The 17,441-nt window shown below is 49.7% G+C and overlaps 1 protein-coding gene across 2 annotated transcripts; it reads right to left on the bottom strand.

Annotated features, from left to right (window-relative positions):
- Positions 1-4,070: 4,070 nt before the first annotated feature.
- Positions 4,071-7,735, bottom strand: LOC142076488 (uncharacterized). Of its 2 annotated transcripts, none has more exons than XR_012671193.1 (2): positions 5,494-6,683; positions 4,071-5,438 (listed from the first exon to the last, which is right to left on the bottom strand). XR_012671193.1 is itself a non-coding variant. In XM_075138772.1 (2 exons), exons 1-2 carry the CDS (start codon positions 7,170-7,172, stop codon positions 5,013-5,015), a joined length of 927 nt encoding a protein of 308 aa, XP_074994873.1. In that variant the 5' UTR covers positions 7,173-7,735; the 3' UTR covers positions 4,599-5,012. The 2 variants fall into 2 exon arrangements, 1 of the variants encoding a protein (XP_074994873.1); XM_075138772.1 differs by having other exon boundaries at positions 4,599-5,438; positions 6,672-7,735.
- Positions 7,736-17,441: the final 9,706 nt, after the last annotated feature.

Below are 17,441 nucleotides of genomic sequence, written 5' to 3'. Positions count from 1 at the left end.
AGCGGGCCTCGGATCCTCTGTATCCCCGACTCCAGAACCCTAAGGGTTGACCTCGAGTCTCCCTTGGTGCTTTCTGCCAGAGGCTCCAGGTAGGGCCATTCTCCCCGGCTGCGGTGTAGAGCACATTCTTCACATCTTGTCCTGCCCGGACTGGCCCAAGGGCTACTGCATGAACTATCTCCTGTTTAATTTGTTCAAAGGCTTGTCGTTGCTCAGGGCCCCATTTGAAGTCGTTCTTCTTCCTGGTCACGTGATAGAGAGGGCTTATGATCAGGCTGTAATTTGGAATATGCATTCTCCAAAAACCCACAACGCCTAAGAAAGCTTGCGTTTCCTTTTTGTTAGTTGGTGGAGACATGGCTGTTATTTTATTGATCACATCTGTTGGGATCTGATGACGTCCATCTTGCCATTTTATTCCTAAAAACTGGATCTCCTGTGCAGGTCCCTTGACCTTACTTTGTTTTATGGCAAAACCAGATTTCAGAAGGATTTGAATTATTTTCTTCCCTTTCTCAAAAACTTCTTCTGCTGTGTTGCCCCATACGATGATGTCGTCAATGTACTGCAGGTGTTCTGGAGCCTCACCCTGTTCCAGTGCGGTGTGGATCAGTCCATGGCAAATGGTAGGGCTGTGTTTCCAGCCTTGGGGCAGTCGGTTCCAGGTGTACTGGACGCCCCTCCAAGTGAAAGCAAACTGTGGCCTGCACTCTGCCGCCAAAGGGATGGAGAAGAAGGCATTAGCAATGTCAATTGTGGCGTACCACTTGGCTGCCTTTGACTCCAGTTCGTATTGAAGTTCTACCATGTCCGGCACGGCAGCACTCAGTGGCGGCGTGACTTCGTTCAGGCCACGGTAGTCTACTGTTAGCCTCCACTCTCCATTAGACTTTTGCACTGGCCATATGGGACTGTTGAAGGGTGAGCGAGTCTTGCTGATCACTCCTTGGCTCTCCAGTCGATGAATCAGCTCATGGATGGGGATCAGAGAGTCTCGGTTGGTGCGGTATTGTCGCCGGTGCACTGTTGTGGTAGCGATTGGTACTTGTTGTTCTTCAACCCTCAGCAACCCCACAACAGAAGGATCCTGTGAGAGACCGGGCAAGGTGGACAGCTGTTTAATTTCCTCTCTCTCCAGGGCAGCTATACCAAAAGCCCACCGATACCCTTTTGGGTCCTTAAAATACCCTCTCCTGAGGTAGTCTATGCCAAGGATGCACGGAGCCTCTGGGCCAGTCACAATGGGGTGCTTCTGCCACTCCTTCCCGGTTAGGCTCACTTCGGCCTCCAATACAGTTAACTCTTGGGATCCCCCTGTCACTCCAGAAATACAAATGGGTTCTGCCCCTTTATAGCTTGATGGCATCAGGGTGCACTGTGCACCGGTGTCTACTAGAGCCTTATACTCCTGTGGGTCTGATGTGCCAGGCCATCGAATCCACACAGTCCAGTAAACCCGGTTGTCCCTTTCCTCCACCTGGCCGGAGGCAGGGCCCCTCTAGTTCTGGTCATAGTATCCATCTCTCACTTCTTGCAAACGTGAGTCAAGAATTTCTTCATTGCAATTACAATCCAAAGTAAGATCAGCCCTTCTACTCTGTCTGGGGAACTGTTCACTGGAAACTGGACCGTCGTGAGACAGGTTTTTCCTGACAACTGGAGCAGCATTTTTCCTGAGAGAACCCCCTTGTGTGATTGTTTTTCCTTGCAACTCACGTACACGTGCCTCTAGGATGAAGGTAGGTTTTCCATCCCACTGCCTCATGTCCTCTCCGTGGTCACGCAGGTAAAACCACAGGGTGCCCCGTGGTGTGTACTTTCTATATCCTCTCTCTTGAGGAGAAAAACGCTGACTCCTAATGGCTGAGATACTGGTCCGTACAGGTGGAGAATAAGACATATCCTCTTTGAGTTGCTGGACCTCCCGGGACAGTTTCTCCACAGCAGAGACAAGGGAGGAGGAGATAGTTTCTTCAAAATCCCGAAGTCTGCTAACCACCTCATCCACCGTTGGTGCTTCTTCCTCTTTCCAGCACAGTACTGCCAACGAACTGGCATACGATGCTGGTGCACTCCGTACCAACTTCCGCCACATGGGTCGTGTGCACTGGACGTCATCTGGATCTTTGGGTGTTCGGGGGTCATCCAGGTCACTATAAACCACCTCCAGCACGCCTAGTTCTCTCAGGTACTGGATACCTCTCTCCATAGTGGTCCATTTGCCTAGGCAATATATAACATCTTCCTTGAAGGGATACCTTTCCTTTACGCCTGACAGCAGTCGCCTCCAGAGGCTGAGGACCTGTGTCCCTTTTCCAATTGCTTTGTCAATACCTGCTTCCCTAGCAAGGGATCCCAGCTGTTTGGCCTCCTTCCCCTCTAATTCCAGGCTACTGGCCCCATTATCCCAGCATCGGAGCAGCCAGGTAACAATATGCTCGCCTGGACGACGGCCGAAATCTTTCGGCATATCTCGCAACTCATTCAGGGATAAGGATCAGGTGGTTTCCGTCTCGTTTATGAGTTCTTCCTCTTCCTCCTCCCCTCCTCGTGATGGCCCTGGTTTTCCATCTTCCTTTTCTACACGACCTGACTTCCGCTTCAAGGATTTCTTCTTCTGTACAGGGGCGATGGATACCAGCGACAGTTGGTCCTCTGGTTCAGCTGTAGTGCCTGTTGCTGGGGTTTGGGTAGCTGCAGTGCCTGTCGCGGGGGTTGGAGTATTTGTAGTGACTGTTGCTGGGGTTTGAGTGGCTGCAGTGCCTGTTGCGGGGGTTGGAGTAACTGCAGTGACTGTTGCCGGGGTCTGAGTAGCCATAGTGGTTGTTGTGGGGGTTGAAGTAGCCACGGTGCCTGTCGCAGGGGTTTGAATAGCCACAGTGGTTGTCGTGCGGGTTGAAGGAGCTACAGTGCCTGTCATGGGGGTTTGAGTAGTCACTGTATCTGTTGCTGGGGTTGATCTCTGGACAGTATTCCTGAATAGTTGTTTAACTCTAAACAAGGCCTGAACCACATTCAGAAGACATAGCAATATGATCATGCTTGTTTGAACATCCCAAGGATATTCAAAATTCTCAGGGAATATTGTAGACGTCTTCATGAAGAGGATAGAAGAAAAAGGAGTTTCTGAAGATATGGAGGGGAAGGTGAACAAGTGGGAGAAAGTGTCCCATCCTGTCTCCCCCCTAAATTCATCCTCTGAGGTGAAGAGGTAAGAAGTGTAATTATTAATAGTTTCCAAAAGATAGCTCCCAAAGAACAGGAATGATAGCAGTGCTGAGTACAGGCTCGTGACCAATAATTTTATCATAACATAAAGCCAGGTCACACAGTATAGCAAAGCAATGACCTTAATCCATTTCCCAGAGATGACCAACCCCACATACAAACTGATAATCAGCAGTATAGACAGCCAGTAAGGTGCTATATACCACAACTGCAAGAACAGATCCAAAAACTCTGAGAGCAAATAAATCAACATTGTGAACATCGAGTACTAAACTGATATAATGAACGCTTATAACAAATTTGTTTTAACCTGTTCGGGTCAGATGTGTCGTTATCTCAACCCTTCGTGCCCCACGTTGGGCGCCAAAAAGGACTGTCGTGGTTTAACCTGGCAGGCAGCCAAATACCACGCAGCCGCTCACTCACTCCCCCCACCCCCAGCGGGATGGGGAGAGAATCGGAAGGGTAAGAGTGAGAAAAACTCGTGGGATGAGATAAAGACAGTTTAATAGAACAGGGAAAAATAAGGGAAAATAACAATGATAATGATAAAATATACAAAATGAGTGATGCACAATGCAATTGCTCACCACCCGCGCTGACCGATAACCAAGTAGCGATCGGTACTTCCTGGATCACGCCTACCGTTCATATACTGAGCATGACGTCACATGGTATGGAATACCCCCTTAGCCAGCTGGGCTGGCTGTCCTGATTATGTTCCCTCCCATCTTGTGTACCTAGCTCAGTCAGTAGGCACGGGAGCTGTCCTTGGACTAGGAGGGCACTTAGCAACAACTGAAAACATCAGTGTGTTATCAACATTCTCCTCGTACTAAATCTAAAACACAGCACTAGGAAGAAATTTAACCCTATCCCAGCCGAAACCAGGACACCGAGAAACAAAAGCAGTGCCCAGGGAAAAAAACCAGAGCTCGAGGAACAAAACCAGATCCTGAGGAACAAAACCAGAGCCCGAGGAAGAAAACCAGAGCTCGAGGAACAAAACCAGATACTGAGGAAGAAAACCAGAGCGCGAGGAACAAAACCAGAGCTCGAGGAACAAAACCAGATCCTGAGGAAGAAAACCAGAGCTCGAGGAACAAAACCAGATCCTGAGGAAGAAAACCAGAGCCCGAGGAACAAAACCAGAGCACGAGGAAAAAACCAGGGCCCAAGGAACCAAGCCAGAGCCCGAGGAATAAAACCAGATCCTGAGGAAGAAAACCAGAGCTCGAGGAACAAAACCAGAGCCTGACGAAGAAAACAAGAGCCCGAGGAACAAAAATAGAGCCCGAGGAAAAAACGAGGACACGAGGAACCAAGCCAGAGCCCGAGAAAGAAAACCATAGCCCAAGGAACAAAACCACCCCTCGAGGAACAAAACCAGAGCAAGAGGAACAAAACCAGAGCCCGTGAAAATAAAGCAGAGCCCGAGGAACAAAACCAGACCCCAAGGAACAAAATCAGAAACCGAGGAGCAAAACCAGAGCGTGAGGAACAAAACCAGCCCTCGAGGAATGAAATCAGAGGCCGAGGAAGAAAACCAGAGGTCAAGGAACAAAACCAGAGTCCGAGGAATAAAACAGAGCCTGAGGAGCTAATGCAGAGCTTCAGGAAGAAAACGAGAGCCTGAGGAAGAAAACCAGAGGCCGAGGAAGTAAACTAAAGCTCTTGGAACAAAACCAGATGCCGAGGTAGAAAACGAGAGCCCAAGGAACAAAACCAGTGCCCAAGGAACAAAACCAGAGCTCGAGGAACAAACCAGATCCTGAGGGAGAAAATCAGAGCCCGAAGAACAAAATCAGAGCTCGAGGAACAAAACCAGAGCCCGAGGAACACAACCAGAGCCCGAGGAACAAAAACAGAGCCCGAGGAACCAATCTAGCGCGTGAAGAAGAAAATGAGAGCTCGATGAAAAAATCCAGAGCCCGAGCAAGAAAACCAGAGCCTGAGGAAGAAAACCAGAGCACGAGGAAGAAAACGAGAGCCCGAGGAACAAAACCAGTGCCCAAGGAACAAAACCTGAGCTCGAGGAACAAAACCAGAACCTGAGGAAGAAAACCAGAGCCCAAAGAAGAAAACCAGAGCTCAAGGAACAAAACCAAACCCGAGGAACAAAACGACAGTCCGAGGAATAAAACGAGAGCCCGAGGAACAAAACCAGTGCCCAAGGAACAAAACCAGAGCTCGAGGAACAAAAACAGATCCTGAGGAAGAAAACCAGAGCCCGAAGAACAAAACCAGAGCCCGAGGAACAAAAACCAAGGCCAAGGACAAAAAGGAGGGCCTGAAGAACAACACGAGGGCCATAGGAAGAAAACCAGAGCCCGTGGAATAAAACCAGGGCCCGAGGAAACAAACCAGAAACCGAGGAACAAAACCAGAGCCCGAGGAACAAAACCAGCCCTCCATGAACAAAAACAGAGCCTGAGGAAGAAAACCATATCCCAAGGAAGAAAACCAGTCCTCAAGGAAAAAAAACAGAACTCGAGGCACAAAACCAGAGCCCGTGGAAATAAAGCAGAGCCCAAGGAACAAAACGCAACCCCGAGGAATAAAACCAGGGCCTGAGGAATAAAACCAGAGCCTGAGGAACAAAACCAGAGCCCGTGAAAGAAAACCAGAGCCCGAGGAACAAAACCAGAGCTCGAAGAACAAAACTAGAGCTCAAGGAACAACACCAGAGGTCAAGGAACTACACCAGAGTTCGAGGAACAAAACAGAGCCCTAGGAGCTAATGCAGAGCTTCAGGAAGAAAAAGGGAGCCTGAGGAAGATAACCAGAAGCCGAGGAAGTAAATTAAAGCTCTTAGAACAAAACCAGATGCCGAGGAAGAAAACGAGAGCCCAAGGAACAAAACCAGTGCCCGAGGAACAAAACCAGATCCCGAGGAACAAAACCAGAACCTGAGGAAGAAAACCAGAGCCCGAGGATCAAAACCAGAGCCCGAGGAACAAAAACCAGAGCCCGAGGAACACAACCAGAGTCCGAGGAACAAAAAAGAGGCCGAGCAAGAAAACCAGAGCCTGAGGAAGAAAACCAGAGCCCGAGGAAGAAAACCAGAGCTCAAGGAACAAAACCAGAGCCCGAGGAACAAAACCAGTGCCCAAGGAACAAAACCAGAGCTCGAGGAACAAAACCAGAGCCCGAGGAACACAACCAGAGCCCGAGGAGCAAAAACAGAGCCCGAGGAACAAATCTAGGGTCTGAAGAAGAAAACGAGAGCTCAAGGAAGTAATCCAGATCCCGAGCTACAAAAGCAGAGCCTGAGGAAGAAAACCAGAGCTCAAGGAAAAAAATCAGAACCCGAGGAACAAAACGAGAGTCCGAGGAAGAAAACGAGAGCCCGAGGAACAAACCCAGTGCCCAAGGAACAAAACCAGATCTTGAGGAACAAAACCAGATCCTGAGGAAGAAAAACAGAGCCCGAGGAACAAAACCAGAGCCCGAGGACAAAAAGGAGGGCCTAAAGAACAACACGAGGGCCATAAGAAGAAAACCAGAGCCCGTGGAATAAAACCAGGGCCCGAGTAAACAAACCAGAAACCGAGGAACAAAACCAGAGCCCGAGGAAGAAAACCAGAGCTCAAGGAACAAAACCAGAACCCGAGGAACAAAACAAGAGTCCGAGGAAAAAAAACCAGCCCTCCATGAACAAAACCAGAGCCTGAGGAAGAAAACCAAGAAAACCATATCCCATGGAACAAAACCAGCTCTAGAGGAACAAAAACAGAGCTCGACGAACAAAACCAGAGCCCGTGGAAATAAAGCAGAGCCCGAGAAACAAAACGAAACCTCGAGGAAGAAAACCAGGGCCCGAGGAACAAAACCAGAGCCTGAGGAACAAAACCAGAGCCCGAGGAACAAAACCAGAGCCCGAGGCAAAGGACCAGGGCCCGAGGAAGAAAGCCAGAGCCCGAGGAACAAAACCAGCCCTCCATGAACAAAACCAGAGCCTGAGGAAGAAAACCATACCCCAAGAAAAAAAAACAGCTCTCGAGGAACAAAACCAGAGCCCGTGGAAATAAAGCAGAGCCCGAGGAACAAAACGAAACCTCGAGGAAGAAAACCAGGGCCTGAGGAATAAAACCAGAGCCTGAGGAACAAAACCAGAGCCCGAGAAAGAAAACCAGAGCCCCAGGAACAAAACCAGAGCCCGAGGAACAAAACAGAGCCTGAGGAGCTAATGCAGAGCTTCAGGAAGAAAAAGGGAGTCTGAGGAAGAAAACCAGAGGCCGAGGAAATAAACTAAAGCTCTTGGAACAAAACCAGATGCCGACGAAGAAAACGAGAGCCCGAGGAACAAAACCGGTGTCCAAGGAACAAAACCAGATCTCGAGGAACAAAACCAGAACCTGAGGAAGAAAACCAGAGCCCGAGGATCAAAACCAGAGCTCGAGGAAAAACGCAGAGCCCGAGGAACACAACCAGAGCCAGAGGAACAAAAAAGAGCCCGAGCAAGAAAACCAGAGCCTGAGGAAGAAAACCAGAGCCCGAGGAAGAAAACCAGAGCTCAAGGAACAATACCAGATCCCGAGGAACAAAACCAGAACCCGAGGAACAAAACGAGATTCCGAGGAAGAAAACGAGAGCCCGAGGAAGAAACCCAGTGCCCACGGAACAAAACCACAGCTCGAGGAACACAACCAGAGCCCGAGGAACAAAAACAGAGCCCGAGGAACAAATCTAGGGCCTGAAGAAGAAAACGAGAGCTCAAGGAAGTAATCCAGAGCCCGAGCAACAAAACCAGAGCCTGAGGAAGAAAACCAGAGCTCAAGGAACAAAACCAGAACCCGAGGAACAAAATGAGAGTCCGAGGAAGAAAATGAGAGCCCGAGGAACAAAACCAGTGCCCAGGAACACAACCAGAGCTTGAGGAAAAAAACCAGATCCTGAGGAAGAAAACCAGAGCCCGAGGAACAAAAACCAGAGCCCAAGGACAAAAAGGAGGGCCTGAAGAACAACACGAGGGCCATAAGAAGAAAACCAGAGCCCGTGGAATAAAACCAGGGCCCGAGTAAACAAACCAGAAACCGAGGAACAAAACCAGAGCCCGAGAAATAAAACCAGAGCTCAAGGAACAAAACCAGAACCCGAGGAACAAAACGAGAGTCCGAGGAAAAAAAACCAGCCCCCCATGAACAAAACCAGAGCCTGAGGAAGAAAACCATATCCCAAGGAAAAAAACCAGCCCTCGAGGAACAAAAACAGAGCTCGAGGCACAAAACCAGAGCCCGTGGAAATAAAGCAGAGCCCGAGGAACAAAACGAAACACCGAGAAAGAAAACCAGGGCCTGAGGAATAAAACCAGAGCCTGAGGAACAAAGCCAGAGCCCGTGAAAGAAAACCAGAGCCCCAGGAACAAACCCAGAGCTCGAAGAACAAAACTAGAGCTCAAGGAACAACACCAGAGGTCAAGGAACAAAACCAGAGCCCGAGGAACAAAAGAGAGCCCGAGGAGTTAATGCAGAGCTTCAGGAAGAAAACGAGAGCCTGAGGAATTAAACCAGAGGCCGAGGAAGTAAACTAAAGCTCTTGGAACAAAACCAGATGCCAAGGAAGAAAACGAGAGCACGAGGAACAAAACCAGAGCTCGAGGAACAAACCAGATCCTGAGGAAGAAAACGAGAGCCCGAGGAACAAAACCAGAGCTCGAGGAACAAAACCAGAGCCCGAGGAACACAACCAGAGCCCTTGGAAAAAAAACAGAGCCCGAGGTACAAATCTAGGGCCTGAAGAAGAAAATGAGAGCTGGAGGAAGAAATCCAGAGCCCGAGCAGGAAAACCAGAGCCTGAGGAAGAAAACCAGAGCCCGAGGAAGAAAATCAGAGCTCAAGGAACAAAACCAGATCCCGAGGAACAAAACCAGAATCCGAGGAAGAAAAGGAGAGCCCGAGGAACAAAACCAGTGCCCAAGGAACAAAACAAGTTCCCAAGGAACAAAGCCAGAGCTTGAGGAACAAAACCAGATCCTCAGGGAGAATGCCAGAGGCCGAGGAAAAGAACCAGAGCCCGTGGAAAAAAAACAGAGCCCGAGGAACACAACCAGAGCCCGAAAAACAAAAACAGAGCCCGAGGAACAAATGTAGGGCCTGAAGAAGAAAACGAGAGCTCAAGGAAGTAATCCAGAGCCCGAGCAACAAAACCAGAGCCCGAGGAAGGAAACCAGAGCCCGAGGAAGAAAACCAGAGCTGAAAGAACAAAACCAGAATCCGAGGAAGAAAAGGAGAGCCCGAGGAATAAAACGAGAGCCGGAGGAAGAAAACGAGAGCCCGAGGAACAAAGCCAGTTCCCAAGGAACAAAACCAGAGCTCGAGTAACAAAACCAGAGCCCAAGGACAAAAAGGATGGCCTGAAGAACAACACGAGGGCCATAAGAAGAAAACCAGAGCCCGTGGAATAAAACCAGGGCCCGAGGAAACAAACCAGAAACCGAGGAACAAAACCAGAGCCCGAGGAAAAAATCAGGGCCCGAGGAACCAAGCCAGAGCCCGAGAAAGAAAATTATAGCCCAAGGAACAAAACCAGCCCTCGAAGAACAAAACCAGAGCTCGAGGAACAAAAGCAGAGCCCGTGGAAATAAAGCAGAGCCCGAGGAACAAAACCAGACCCCAAGGACAAAACCAGAATCCGAGGAGCAAAACGAGAGCGTGAGGAACAAAACCAGCCCTCGAGGAATGAAATCAGAGCCCAAGGAAGAAAACCAGAGGTCAAGGAACAAAACCAGAGCCAGAGGAACAAAACAGAGCCCGAGGAGATAATGCAGAGCTTCAGGAAGAAAACTATTAACTGAGGAAGAAAACCAGAGGCCGAGGAATTAAACTAAAGCTCTTGGAACAAAACCAGATGCCGAGGAACAAAACGAGAGACCGTGGAACAAACCCAGTGCCCAAGGAACAAAACCAGAGCTCGAGGATCAAAACCAGATCCTGAGGAAGAAAACCAGAGCCCGAGGAACAAAACCAGAGCCCAAGGACAAAAAGGAGGGCCTGAAGAACAACACGAGGGCCATAAGAAGAAAAGCAGAGCCCGTGGAATTAAACCAGGGCTCGAGGAAACAAACCAGAAGCGGAGGAACAAAACCAGAGCCCGAGGAACAAAACCAGAGTTCGAGGAAAAAACCAGGGCCCGAGGAACCAAGCCAGAGCCCGAGAAAAAAAACCATAGCCCAATGAACAAAAGCAGCCCTCGAGGAACAAAACCAGAGCTCGAGGAAAAATGCAGAGCCCGTGGAAATAAAGCAGAGCCCGAGGAACAAAACCAGAGCGTCAGGAACAAAACCAGCCCTCGAGGAATGAAATCAGAGCCCGAGGAAGAAAACCAGAGGTCAAGGAATAAAACCAGAGCCCGAGGAACAAAACCAGAGCTCGAGGAACAAAACCAGAGCCCGAGGAACAAATCTAGGGCCTGAAGAAGAAAATGAGAGCTGGAGGAAGAAATCCAGAGCCCGAGCAAGAAAACCAGAGGCTGAGGAAGAAAACCAGAGTATGAGGAAGAAAACCAGAGCCCGAGGAACAAAAACCAGAGCCTGAGGAAGAAAACTAGAGCCCGAGGAAGAAAACCAGAGCTCAAGGAAAAAAACCAGAACCCGAGGAACAAAACGAGAGTCCGAGGAAGAAAACCAGAGCTCGAGGAACAAAACCAGAGCCTGTGGAAATAAAGCAGAGCCCGAGGAACAAAACCAGACCCCAAGGAACAAAAGCAGAACCCAAGGAACGAAACCAGACCTCGAGGAATGAAATCAGAGCCCGAGGAAGAAAACCAGAGGTCAAGGAACAAAACCAGAGTCCGAGGAACAAAACAGAGCCCGAGGAGCTAATGCAGAGCTTCAGGAAGAAAACGAGAGCCTGAGGAAGAAAACCAGAGGCCGAGGAAGTAAATTAAAGCTCTTGGAACAAAACCAGATGCCGACGAAGAAAAAGAGAGGCCGTGGAACAAAACCAGTGCCCAAGGAACAAAACCAGATCTCGAGGAACAAAACCAGAACCTGAGGAAGAAAACCAGAGCCTGAGGATCAAAACCAGATCTCGAGGAAAAAACCAGAGCCCGAGGAACACAACCAGAGCCCGAGGAACAAAAACAGAGCCCGAGGAACAAATCTAGTGCCTGAAGAAGAAAACGAGAGCTGGAGGAAGAAATCCAGAGCCCGAGTAAGAAAACCAGAGGCTGAGGAAGAAAACCAGAGCCCGAGGAATAAAACCAGAGCTCAAGGAACAAAACCAGATCCCGAGGAACAAAACGAGAGTCCGAGGAAGAAAACGAGAACCCGAGAAACAAACCCAGTGCCCAAGGAACAAAACCGGTGCCCAAGGAACAAAGCCAGAGCTCGAGGAACAAAACTAGATACTGAGGAAGAAAGCCAGAGCCCGAGGAATAGAACCAGAGCTCGAGGAAGAAAACCAGACCCGAGGAACACAACCAGAGCCCGATGAACAAAAACAGAGCCCGAGGAACAAATGTAGGGCCTGAAGAAGAAAACGAGAGCTCAGGGAAGTAATCCAGAGTCCGAGCAACAAAACCAGAGCCCGAGAAAGAAAACCAGAGCCCGAGGAAGAAAACGAGAGCCCGAGGAACAAAACCAGAGCCCCAGGAAAAAAACCAGAGCTCAAGGAACAAAACCAGAACTCGAGGAAAAACACGAGAGTCCGAGGAAGAAAACGAGAGCCCGAGGAAAAAAACCAGTGCCCAAGGAACAAAACCAGAGCTCGAGGAACAAAACCAGATCCTGAGGAAGAAAAACAGAGCCCGAGGAACAAAAGCCAAGGCCAAGGACAAAAAGGAGGGCCTGAAGAACAACACGAGGGCCATAAGAAGAAAACCAGAGCCCGTGGAATAAAACCAGGGCCCGAGTAAACAAACCAGAAACCGAGGAACAAAACCAGAGCCCGAGGAAGAAAACCAGAGCTCAAGGAACAAAACCAGATCCCGAGGAACAAAAGGAGAGTCCGAGGAAAAAAAAACAGCCCTCCATGAACAAAACCAGAGCCTGAGGAAGAAAACCATATCCCAAGGAAAAAAACAAGGCCTCGAGGAACAAAAACAGAGCTCGAGGCACAAAACCAGAGCCCGTGGAAATAAAGCAGAGCCCGAGGAACAAAACGCAACCCCGAGGAATAAAACCAGGGCCTGAGGAATAAAACCAGAGCCTGAGGAACAAAACCAGAGCCCGAGAAAGAAAACCAGAGCCCCAGGAAGAAAACCAGAGCCCGAGGAACAAAACAGAGCCTGAGGAGCTAATGCAGAGCTTCAGGAAGAAAAAGGGAGTCTGAGGAAGAAAACCAGAGGCCGAGGAAGTAAACTAAAGCTCTTGGAACAAAACCAGATGCCGACGAAGAAAACGAGATCCCGAGGAACAAAACCAGTGCCCAAGGAACAAAACCAGATATCGAGGAACAAAACCAGAACCTGAGGAAGAAAACCACAGCCCGAGGAACACAACCAGGGCCCGAGGAACAAAAAAGAGCCCGAGCAAGAAAACCAGAGCCTGCGGAAGAAAACCAGAGCCCAAGGACAAAAAGTAGGGCCTGAAGAACAACACGAGGGCCATAAGAAGAAAACCAGAGCCCGTGGAATAACACCAGGGCCCGAGGAAACAAACCAGAAACCGAGGAACAAAACCAGAGCCCGAGGAAGAAAACCAGAGCTCAAGGAACAAAACCAGAACCCGAGGAACAAAACGAGAGTCCGAGGAAGAAGACGAGAGCCCGAGGAACAAACCCAGTGCCCAAGGAACAAAACCAGAGCTCGAGGAACAAAACCAGATCCTGAGGAAGAAAACCAGAGCCCGAGGAACAAAAACCAAGGCCAAGGACAAAAAGGAGGGCGTGAAGAACAAAAAGAGGGCCATAGGAAGAAAACCAGAGCCCGTGGAATAAAACCAGGGCCCGAGGAACCAAACCAGAAACCGAGGAACAAAATCAGAGCCTGAGGAACAAAACCAGAGCCCGAGGCAAAAAACCAGGGCCCGAGGAACCAACCCAGAGCCCGAGGAACAAAACCAGCCCTCCATGAACAAAACCAGAGCCTGAGGAAGAAAACAAGAGCCCGAGGAACAAAAATAGAGCCCGAGGAAAAAAACCAGGGCCCGAGGAACCAAGCCAGAGCCCGAGAAAGAAAACCATAGCCCAAGGAACAAAACCAGCCCTCGAGGAACAAAACCAGAGCCCGTGGAAATAAAGCAGAGCCCGAGGAACAAAAGGAAACCCCGAGGAATAAAACCAGGGCCTGAGGAATAAAACCAGAGCCTGAGGAACAAAACCAGAGCCCGTGAAAGAAAACCAGAGCCACAGGAACAAAACCAGAGCTCGAAGAACAAAACTAGAGCTCAAGGAAAAAAACCAGAGCCCAAGGAACACAACCAGAGCTCGAGGAACAAAACCAGAGCCTGAGGAACACAACCACAGCCCGAGGAACAAAAACAGAGCCCGAGGAACAAATCCAGGGCGTGAAGAAGAAAACAAGAGCTCGAGGAAGAAATCCAGAGCCCGAGCAACAAAACCAGAGCCTGAGGAAGAAAACCAGAGCCGAAAGAAGAAAACCAGAGCTCAAGGAACAAAACCAGAACCCGAGGAACAAAACGAGAGTCCGAGGAAGAAAACGAGAGCCTGAGGAACAAAACCAGTGCCCAAGAAACAAAACCAGAGCTCGAGGAACAAAACCAGATCCTGAGGAAGAAAACCAGAGCCCGAGGAACAAAAGCCAAGGCCAAGGACAAAAAGGAGGGCCTGAAGTACAAAAAGAGGGCCATAGGAAGAAAACCAGAGCCCGTGGAATAAAACCAGGGCCCGAGGAACCAAACCAGAAACCGAGGAACAAAATCAGAGCCCGAGGAACAAAACCAGAGCCGAGACAAAAAGCCAGTGCCCGAGGAACCAAGCCAGAGCCCGAGGAACAAAACCAGCCCTCCATGAACAAAACCAGAGCCTGAGGAAGAAAACAAGAGCCCGAGGAAAAAAAATAGAGCCCGCGGAAAAAAACCAGGGCCCGAGGAACCAAGCCAGACCCCGAGAAAGAAAACCATAGCCCAAGGAACAAAACCAGCCCTCGAGGAACAAAACCAGAGCTCGAGGAACAAAACCAGAGCCCGTGGAAATAAAGCAGAGCCCGAGGAACAAAACGAAACCCCGAGGAATAAAACCAGGGCCTGAGGAATAAAACCAGAGCCTGAGGAACAAAACCAGAGCCCGTGAAAGAAAACCAGAGCCCCAGGAACAAAACCAGAGCTCGAAGAACAAAACTAGAGCTCAAGGAACAAAACCAGAGTCCAAGGAACACAACCAGAGCTCGAGGAACAAAACCAGAGCCCGAGGAACACAACCACAGCCCAAGGGACGAAAACAGAGCCCGAGGAACAAATCCAGGGCGTGAAGAAGAAAACGAGAGCTCGAGGAAGAAATCCAGAGCCCGAGCAACAAAACCAGAGCCTGAGGAAGAAAACCAGAGCCCAAAGAAGAAAACCAGAGCTCAAGGAACAAAACCAGAACCCGAGGAAGAAAACGAGAGTCCGAGGAAGAAAACGAGAGCCCGAGGAACAAAACCAGTGCCCAAGGAACAAAACCAGAGCTCGAGGAACAAAACCAGATCCTGAGGAAGAAAACGAGAGCCCGAGGAACAAAAACCAAGGCCAAGGACAAAAAGGAGGGCGTGAAGAACAAAAAGAGGGCCATAGGAAGAAAACCAGAGCCCGTGGAATAAAACCAGGGCCCGAGGAACCAAACCAGAAACCGAGGAACCAAGCCAGAGCCCGAGGAACAAAACCAGCCCTCCATGAACAAAACCAGGGCCTGAGGAAGAAAACAAGAGCCCGAGGAACAAAAATAGAGCCCGAGGAAAAAAACCAGGGCCCGAGGAACCAAGCCAGAGCCCGTGAAAGAAAACCAGAGCCCCAGGAACAAAACCAGAGCTCGAAGAACAAAACTAGAACTCAAGGAAAAAAACCAGAGCCCAAGGAACACAACCAGAGCTCGAGGAACAAAACCAGAGCCCGAGGAACACAACCACAGCCCAAGGGACGAAAACAGAGCCCAAGGAACAAATCCAGGGCGTGAAGAAGAAAACGAGAGCTCGAGGAAGAAATCCAGAGCCCGAGCAACAAAACCAGAGCCTGAGGAATAAAACCAGAGCCTGAGGAACAAAACCAGAGCCCGTGAAAGAAAACCAGAGCCCCAGGAACAAAACCAGAGCTCGAAGAACAAAACTAGAGCTCAAGGAACAAAACCAGAGCTCGAGGAACACAACCAGAGCTCGAGGAACAAAACCAGAGCCCGTGGAAATAAAGCAGAGCCCGAGGAACAAAACCAGAGCTCGAGAAACAAAACCAGAGCCCGAGGAACACAACCAGAGCTCGAGGAACAAAAACAGAGCCCGAGGAACAAATCCAGGGTGTGAAGAAGAAAACGAGAGCTCGAGGAAGAAATCCAGAGCCCGAGCAACAAAACCAGAGCCTGAGGAAGAAAACCAGAGCCCAAAGAAGAAAACCAGAGCTCAAGGAACAAAACCAGAACCCGAGGAAGAAAACGAGAGTCCGAGGAAGAAAACGCGAGCACGAGGAACAAAACCAGTGCCCAAGGAACAAAACCAGAGCTCGAGAAACAAAACCAGATCCTGAGGAAGAAAACCAGAGCCCGAGGAACAAAAACCAAGGCCAAGGACAAAAAGGAGGGCCTGAAGAACAAAAAGAGGGCCACAGGAAGAAAACCAAAGCCCGAGGAACAAAAGCCAAGGCCAAGGACAAAAAGGAGGGCGTGAAGAACAAAAAGAGGGCCATAGGAAGAAAACCAGAGCCCGTGGAATAAAACCAGGGCCCGAGGAACCAAACCAGAAACCGAGGAACAAAATCAGAGCCCGAGGAACAAAACCAGAGCCCGAGGCAAAAAACCAGGGCCCGAGGAACCAAGCCAGAGCCCGAGGAACAAAACCAGCCCTCCATGAACAAAACCAGATCCTGAGGAAGAAAACAAGAGCCCGAGGAACAAAAATAGAGCCCGCGGAAAAAAACCAGGGCCTGAGGAACCAAGCCAGAGCCCGAGAAAGAAAGCCATAGCCCAAGGAACAAAACCAGCCCTCGAGGAACAAAACCAGAGCTCGAGGAACAAAACCAGAGCCCGTGGAACAAAACGAAACCCCGAGGAATAAAACCAGGGCCTGAGGAATAAAACCAGAGACTGAGGAACAAAACCAGAGCCCGTGAAAGAAAACCAGAGCCCCAGGAACAAAACCAGAGCTCGAAGAACAAAACTAGAGCTCAAGGAACAAAACCAGAGCCCAAGGAACACAACCAGAGCTCGAGGAACAAAACCAGAGCCCGAGGAACACAACCACAGCCCGAGGAACAAAAACAGAGCCCGAGGAACAAATCCAGGGTGTGAAGAAGAAAACGAGAGCTCGAGGAAGAAATCCAGAGCCCGAGCAACAAAACCAGATCCTGAGGAAGAAAACCAGAGCCCAAAGAAGAAAACCAGAGCTCAAGGAACAAAACCAGAACCCAAGGAACAAAACGAGAGTCCGAGGAAGAAAACGAGAGCGCGAGGAACAAAACCAGTGCCCAGGAACACAACCAGAGCTTGAGGAACAAAACCAGAGCCCGTGGAAATAAAGCAGAGCCCGAGGAACAAAACCAGAGCTCGAGAAACAAAACCAGAGCCCAAGGAACACAACCAGCGTCCGAGGAACAAAAACAGAGCCCGAAGAACAAATCTAGTGCCTCAAGAAAAAAACGAGAGCTGGAGGAAGAAATCCAGAGCCCGAGCAACAAAACCAGAGCCTGAGGAAGAAAACCAGAGCCCAAAGAAGAAAACCAGAGCTCAAGGAACAAAACCAGAACCCGAGGAACAAAACCAGATCCTGAGGAAGAAAACCAGAGCCCGAGGAACAAAAGCCAAGGCCAAGGACAAAAAGGAGGGCCTGAAGAACAAAAAGAGGGCCATAGGAAGAAAACCAGAGCCCGTGGAATAAAACCAGAGGCCGAGAAAAAAAACCAGGGCCCGAGGAACCAAGCCAGAGCCTGAGGAACAAAACCACCCCTCCATGAACAAAACCAGAGCCTGAGGAAGAAAACAAGAGCCCGAGGAACAAAAATAGAGCCCGAGGAAAAAGCCAGGACCCGAGGAACCAATCCAGAGCATGAGAAAGAAAACCATAGCCCAAGGAACAAAACCAGCCCTCGAGGAACAAAACCAGCCCTCGAGGAACAAAACCAGAGCCCGTGGAAC

The sequence above is a fragment of the Calonectris borealis genome, unplaced genomic scaffold (genome assembly GCF_964195595.1).
Source record: "Calonectris borealis unplaced genomic scaffold, bCalBor7.hap1.2 HAP1_SCAFFOLD_58, whole genome shotgun sequence".
NCBI lineage: Eukaryota > Metazoa > Chordata > Aves > Procellariiformes > Procellariidae > Calonectris > Calonectris borealis.
The sequence above is the reverse complement of the archived record's forward strand: the minus strand, read 5'-3'. Positions and strand labels throughout refer to the sequence as shown.